The 7,312-nt window shown below is 35.7% G+C and overlaps 1 protein-coding gene across 1 annotated transcript; it reads right to left on the bottom strand.

The window, feature by feature from the left end:
* Positions 1–2,895, bottom strand: LOC108173107 (NADH dehydrogenase [ubiquinone] 1 alpha subcomplex subunit 9, mitochondrial-like). The gene is made up of 6 exons (XM_029100596.2): positions 2,844–2,895; positions 2,447–2,532; positions 2,252–2,336; positions 2,097–2,167; positions 1,580–1,711; positions 1–123 (listed from the first exon to the last, which is right to left on the bottom strand). The coding sequence occupies exons 1-6, from the start codon at positions 2,878–2,880 to the stop codon at positions 1–3; spliced, it is 534 nt and encodes a 177-aa protein (XP_028956429.1). The 5' UTR covers positions 2,881–2,895.
* Positions 2,896–7,312: the final 4,417 nt, after the last annotated feature.

The following is a 7,312-nucleotide window of genomic DNA, read 5'->3' as shown; positions in this document are numbered from 1 at the left end:
CTATACATCCTCTGCAATCATACCTAAAGTCGATGAATCTGCATAGGTCCCATTAAGAACAGCAATAACCTTCAACGAATCACTTTCGACCACGACCTGCTGAAAGCCTTGCACTTGTGCCACCTACAAACCATACCGCACGGCAAACATCTACAGGAGCGGCACCGAAGTGATCCCTGGAAACTGTTGCTCCCCTGCAGCCAAAAATCCACCCTTCCAGTCTCACAACACCACTCCAACACCCCCCCCCACTAGTAAAAAAAACTTTGCGCGATGCAGGTCCTTCGTCGCGCAAAGTCAAAAACCATCGCACAAACATTAGCGCAATGAACCTTCGTCGCGCGCCAACCGTCACAGCAAGGCAGTGACAGAAGGGTTTGCGCGACGAAGAAGTAACCTACGTCGCGCAAACCTACTTTGCGCGACGTAGGTCTTACATCGTGCAAAACTACTTTGCGCGACGTAGGGCTGCGTCGCGCAAAGTAGTTTTACGCGACGAAGAAATAACATACGTCACACAAAGTAGTTTTGCACGACATAGGACATGCGTTGCACAAAGCCACTTTGCGCGATGTATGTTACTTCTTCGTCGCGCAAACCCTTTTTTTTTTGCAAAATTTTTTTTATTTACTTTTTAATAAATATTATAATTAAATTCTAAACAATAATTAATAAACCAAGAAAAAATATTTAATTATAAAATATATGAAAATGTACATACAAGATGTCCGAACAAAAAAGAAAAATCTACAACAAGTAGTCTTCTAGGTTTGATGCTTAATGTTTTCTTCTATTACAAATTCTCTCCAGGTAAGATTAATTGGTTAAACTGAATTATCTATTAAAATGTACTTTTATTGATAATTTCAGGGTGTAACACGATCATCGGCATGCCATGCATGAGTTAATTCAGCTTTAAGCTCATGCAATCGAGAAACATATTCCTGGCCCGTGATGACCTTGCCCCCCTCTTCTGCAAATTTTTCTGGATCTTCCAATTCCTCCATATGCAAACTTATCGAAGATTTCTCATGTGCTGTAAATTCATATCAGTAAAACAAATCAAAGTGACTATCATAGCTGCTCTAGTTGGGCAACAAAAATACTTGTGAAAAGAATACTTGTTCCAAAAAAATTGTAGGAACAAAGCAAAGGAGGCTGGCATATTTTTCCTGCCTATAGTCATGTAGGACATCTGTAAGTAATCAGAAAAAGGAAAATAAAAAGTTAGAAGATAGGTTACAGCTTTCTGTGAGAAACTTAAGGAAGTAAATAACTTTTAATGAAGGTTCAGAAAAAGATATGTCCATGAGCAACGTTGTTAAATTACAAAATTTGAAAAATTAAAATAAATAGGCATTCAATTGTTAGATTGAAGACATACTTAGTAGATCCATCCCCAACAAGCAGAAGAAAGCTATATTTTTTCACAAAAAAGGCCCAGCGATTCAAAATCCGATCCGCAGTACCAACCATCACAGCAGGTCTCAAAATGGTGGCTTATTGATGAAAGTGAATGTTAGACACTGCTCCTTAAATAAGCATGCCAACATACAAGAAGGAAAGGAAATAACTCTACCTCAAGCAATTCACTTAAAACAGCTTCCTCTGCAGCAGCTTTAGTCCTTAGAAATCTAGAGGGAGACGAGGAAGATGCCCCCAAGCAAGAAACTTGAATAAATCTCATGATAACTCCATGTTCTTTGGAAATCTGCAGAAATATAGAGATTAAAAAGAAGACCGATATGTGTCTAACAACAAAACCTGAATAAATGACATCCAACTTTTATATCTCCACCAATTGGATATTGAACAGAATTTCAGATCCCGAAAGACACTTCTATCTATCTTGAAAGAAAAGTCCAATTGCAAGCAGGCTAAATAGCTGCATCGCACACTGCAACATGTGTGTAGAAGTGTATGATACACAACAAACTATCGTAACTGTGGCAAAATAATGTTGATAAACACTTTTTTACTATTTTTGTTAAGGATGATGCTTTGGGAACCAACTTTTAAGAGAAGTAGATGGCTGTAAGATCAGAAGCAACACAGGAACGAAAATAATGTCATGAATGTCAATGCAGGATACCTACCGTTGCCAGTTGTTGCACCATGGAATGATTCACTTCCTCAAAGCTAAAGTTTCTTGTCTCATTATCCCTCCCTGCCAAGCTACAAAGTGTTCCTTCATTGAATCCAAAGATTAAAGTATCTTTAATATATAAAGTCACGACTCAAGAATGCATACCAATGAGATTGATAACCACGTTTGCTTTTGCAATGACTGCCTTAATTGAATCTTCATCTCGTGGATTGTATTTCATTGGTACAATCTGAGTAAGCGAAATGTGAGAACATCAGAAACATAATAATTGAAGAATGGAGAAAAATTAGTTCCCCAGTCAAAGGAACATTAACTAAGAAACAACACAGATTACCCTACCTGTCCTAAATCCCCCATTAACTTGAGGTGACGATGGGAGTCCTCAGAACCACCGAAAGGAACTAACACCTGACTTCTCGTTTTGGCTGGAAGAGAAGTAAAGAATCAGCACCAGCATGCTTGACAAATACTACAAACACTTAAGGGATGTTTGGTATTCTTCTTGAATCTGATTTTTGAAAACCATAAATTATCCTCAAGGTAAATGCCAAACAACCCATTATACCTCTGTCATTTTTTCAAGGATAAAATACAAAATCACATTTCCCCATATCAAGTTCAGTCCAACAATCACCTACTAGAAATGTTCTCAATCATAACAATCACAGTATGAAACAATGCATACATGCAATTCAATGGAATTCCAATTAAAAGCATTTATTGACAGTTAACTCACCAAGTTGTTGCACAAGATAATGCCCAAGGAACCCCATAGATCCAAAGATTGCAGCAACAATGCCATTGAAAAAAGATAGATTATTTTCCAAATAACATAAACAACACAATCATGTGAAACACGTACAACCGAGTTTCAATATCTATGTTTGCTGGGTTTTCTCTATCTGCATAGTTAAAGCATTATTAGCACATTATCTTCACTCTTCTCCCGGCACATTCATAAAACATTTTTGTTTTCTCAAGAATTCAGCTGGTTATTAGCTTCTTAAAAGTTGCATTCCATCTCCAATGACAACTTTACTTAATGAGAAAAATATAAGAAATCTATCCTACCCCAATGGGCTCATATAGTTCATACATTCAATAAAAGAAATAACTTCGACAAAAGGTTTACTTTTCCTACATTTTCCCGGAAAACTAACGGAGCAACAACAATTAAACATTCTAACTCTTTCAATAATATTCAATGTAGTACACAGAGACGATATCCGATATAGAAATTCTTCCAAACGCTTATCACACCCAGAGATTCATGATGTCAAATTTACCTAAGTTTACTTGGTTTTTCATTCACACTCACAACGCACAACACCATCAACATCTTAATATTCGATTTAACACTAAAACCCTAAAATTCCTAACCCCAAAATTCGATTTAACACTAAAACCCCCAATCTTTAATTTAATTTTCCAGATTGAATCTAATTACAATACCAAAATCTTCAAGTTAAGGCATTAAAGCCTGATTCTGACCTTAGAAAGAAGAAAAATAAAGAATTAAGAAAAGATAGATACCTGGGTCAATCTTCAGTGTGCTGCTGCCTATTGGCTGGGTGCAGTCGGGATGGATGGAAAGAAGATGAGGAGAGAGACCGAGTGAGAGAGAGGGAGAGAGATCGAGTGAAAGAGAGGGAGAGAGGGCGAGATGATAGAGAAGGAGGGAGAGGGAAGAGAGAGACCGAGTGAGAGAGATGGAAGATAGATGCAGGTATACATTTTGCCTATTTTTTAACAATTGGGAAAGTTTAAAAGAACCGCCTATTGTAAACAATTGCCTTGCCAAAATTTTAACAATGGCGCGACGCAAGTGCACATTTTGACGTCGTGCAAAACGTTTTTGCGCAACAACCACATTGTGGCGTCGCGCAAGGTACTTTTTTTATAAAAAAAATTACTATAAAATTTACTAAAAATGGAATTTTACTTTCTTCAAATTCAATTTTTTTACATAAACCCCACAATAATATATTTTTTCTAACAAAAACCCGACCCGAACTACAATAATAAATTTAAAACTACGTAATAAATATGCATATCATTCAATTTCTTAAGTGTTACACGAACAAAATAAATAAATTTAAAGCTACTTAATAAATAAATTTATATAATATATATATACCATTGAACTTGATTAGATATGCATTGTATGAAACTAGTTTCAATGATCCAACCATCAAACTTGTTTGTATATATTTCGAGATCGCATACGCCAAAAATCACAAAAAAACAAACATTCAGAGATCAAGTAACGGGACAAAAAAAAATTTCGACGGTTATAAACAAAAAATCACGATTTAACGGTTATTTTTACTCCGATTTTGATTATTTTTTACATCTACACTTCTTGACCCTATATGAATACAATGAACAAATTCGATCGTCAATTTAAAATATTTACACAAGTGGATACCACAAAATCTTATGTTATACTTAATGAAAGTATAAATAAACTCTTAAGCGTTAGTGAATCTATTGTTTTGATGGGATACACATTCTACAAAACTAATTTCAATGATCCAACCGTCAAACTTGTTTGTATATGCTTCAAGATCACATATGCCAAAAATTGCAATAAAAAAACATTCAAAGATCAAGTAACGAGACAAAAGTTTTCGACGGTTATAAATGAAAAATCACGATTTAACGGTTATTTTAACTCCGATTTTGATTATTTTTTACATCTACACTCATTGACCCTATGTGAATACAATGAACTAATTCGATCGTCTATTTAAAACATTTACACTAGTGGATACCACAAAATCTTATGTTATACTTAATGAAAATATAAATAAACTCTTAAGTGTTAGTGAATCTATTGTTTTGATGGGATACGCATTCTACCAAACTAATTTCAACGATCCAACCGTCAAACTTGTTTGTATATGCTTCAAGATCGTATATGCCAAAAATCAGAAGAAAAAAAACATTCAGATATCAAGTAACGGGACAAAATGTTTCGACGGTTATAAATGAAAAATCACGATTTAACGGTTATTTTAACTCCGATTTTGATTATTTTTTACATCTACACTCCTTGATCCTATATGAATATAATGAACAAATTTGATCGTCAATTTAAAACATTTACACTTGTTATACTTAATGAAAGTATAAATAAACTTTTAAGTGTTAGTGAATCTATTGTTTTGATGGGATACGCATTCTACCAAACTAATTTCAACGATCCAGCCGTCAAAATTATTTGTATATACTTCGAGATCGCATACGCCAAAAATCACAAAAAACAAACATTCAGAGATCAAGTAATGAGACAAAACTTGTCGACGGTTATTAACGAAAAATCAAAATTTAACGGTTATTTTAACTCTGATTTTGATGATTTTTTACAACTACACTCTTTAACCCTATATGAATACAATGAACTAATTCGCTCATCAATTTAAAACATTTACACAAGTGGATACCACACAAGAAAAAGGCAATGCAAGAACCCAAAAAAAAAAAAAAGACTTTGCGCGCCGTAGGTGCCACTGCGTTGCGCAAAACAGCTTTGCACGACGCAAGTGCACGTACGTCGCGCAAAGTTGGCAAAAACGCAGTAAAACATTCTTTGTTTGGCGCCAAGATCTTGCGCGACGCACAAAACGTTGCGCAAACAGCCTTTGCGCGACAAAGACTAGCGTTGGGCAAACAGCCTTTGCGCGACACATAAACTTATGCGTCGCGCAAAGGATGTTTGCGCGACGCCAGTCTTTGTCGCGCAAAGTGGCATCACACAAAGGATGTTTGCGCGACATTTTGTGTTTTGCATCGCACAAACATACTTTGCGCGACGAAAATTGCTCCGTTGCTCAAGATTCCGTCGCGCAAACATGTTTTTCTACTAGTGCCCCCCCCCCCAAAAAAAATATTTGTATGACCCTTCACCGCCCCATCCGTATTAATCTTAACCCACCCTTGAGATTTGACAATTCTACAATGTGATTGTGACAATCTAATTTACTAAAAATATAAGGGTATAAATAGGCTTATCATTAATGTTAGGGTTCTAGTCACAAAGAAGAGATGAAAGGAGAAAAGATAAGGGAAAGAGGAAATTAAAGACTAAATTCATTCATTGCATAACTCAGAGCCATTACAAAAGGGGCATATATACCCATTAACAACATTAGACAAAATATCTCTTCTGCTGAGTCATCACCTAGCAACCATTTACGACTATACTAAAGGATAATAATGTTATGGAGGGCCTACACGGCAAGGGCCTAACATACTATGCTATGCTATACAACTATCTAATTTACTTTTAATAGTTCAATCAATCCTACATGTAAATGATAATAGATAACGAGAGTTGAACACAAGAACTCATGATGCAAGATATACGCTTTTTAACAATTAAACTACAAAGCTTAAGGCCTCTTTAGTAAGTTAGATTGTAAATAATATTTCAATCGGTTAAACTAAATCAACGGGCGAGAAATGACGGAATTTCACGGTCATCGACTTGATAAAGGGTTCCGCCCGAAGAAGAAGAATAATTCGCATGTTGCGCACGAGCAGATTCGCCATAGAGGCAACCGAGAAGGAGCAAGCCCGAATTTGTGAAACCGACTAAATTATACATACGTTTTGGAGTGGATAACTTAGCAGGTGTGAACCATATAAAAATACGTGAGGATAGATTAGTTTAACCGGTGACTATTTACTACATAAGGGCGTTAAACACCAATTCGGTTCAGTTCTTAGGCCACAAAAATAGTAGGATTAAAAGAGAACTTTTTTTTCATGAGTGACATTTAACTTAAGGAAGTTGTCGTTCATTGCTTCCATCAAAATACCTTCAATATAGTGAGTAGTATTACCCATGCCAATATTCTCTAACAAACGAAGCCTTAAATGTTTATTCAAAGTGACAAATATTATAGCATCACATACTCCTGCGGCTGGCAAAAGACAATTGGAAGCCAAAAGCAACAAAAGAATGTATCTTCCTCTCTACAAATTTTGGTTTTGGTAGTAATTCACTAATTTGTAAACAATTACCTGGAATCCCACCCCAACATATAATTTCCCCGGTTGTCTAAGATGCTTTAATCCACATGGATTACCTTTTAAATCAATATCCAAAACATCGTGTGACTAGAGGGTTGTTAAGATCTTCCGACTACAGTAAAATTATCCTTCGAAAAAGAACTTATAAGAAACGAAACAAGAAAAATC

Source organism: Malus domestica, chromosome 03 (assembly GCF_042453785.1).
Source record: "Malus domestica chromosome 03, GDT2T_hap1".
NCBI lineage: Eukaryota > Viridiplantae > Streptophyta > Magnoliopsida > Rosales > Rosaceae > Malus > Malus domestica.
The sequence above is the reverse complement of the archived record's forward strand: the minus strand, read 5'-3'. Positions and strand labels throughout refer to the sequence as shown.

Bases quoted from the DNA above. Each gene is read 5' to 3' on its own strand.
- LOC108173107 (XM_029100596.2), bottom strand. From the start codon at position 2,880: ATGGGGTTCCTTGGGCATTATCTTGTGCAACAACTTG. The intron at 2,168-2,251 runs GTATGCATTCTT...GTAGCTTGGCAG, and splicing joins CGTGGTTATCAATCTCATTG to GGAGGGATAATGAGACAAGA. The intron at 1,712-2,096 runs GTAGGTATCCTG...ATATTTCTGCAG, and splicing joins TGGTGCAACAACTGGCAACG to ATTTCCAAAGAACATGGAGT.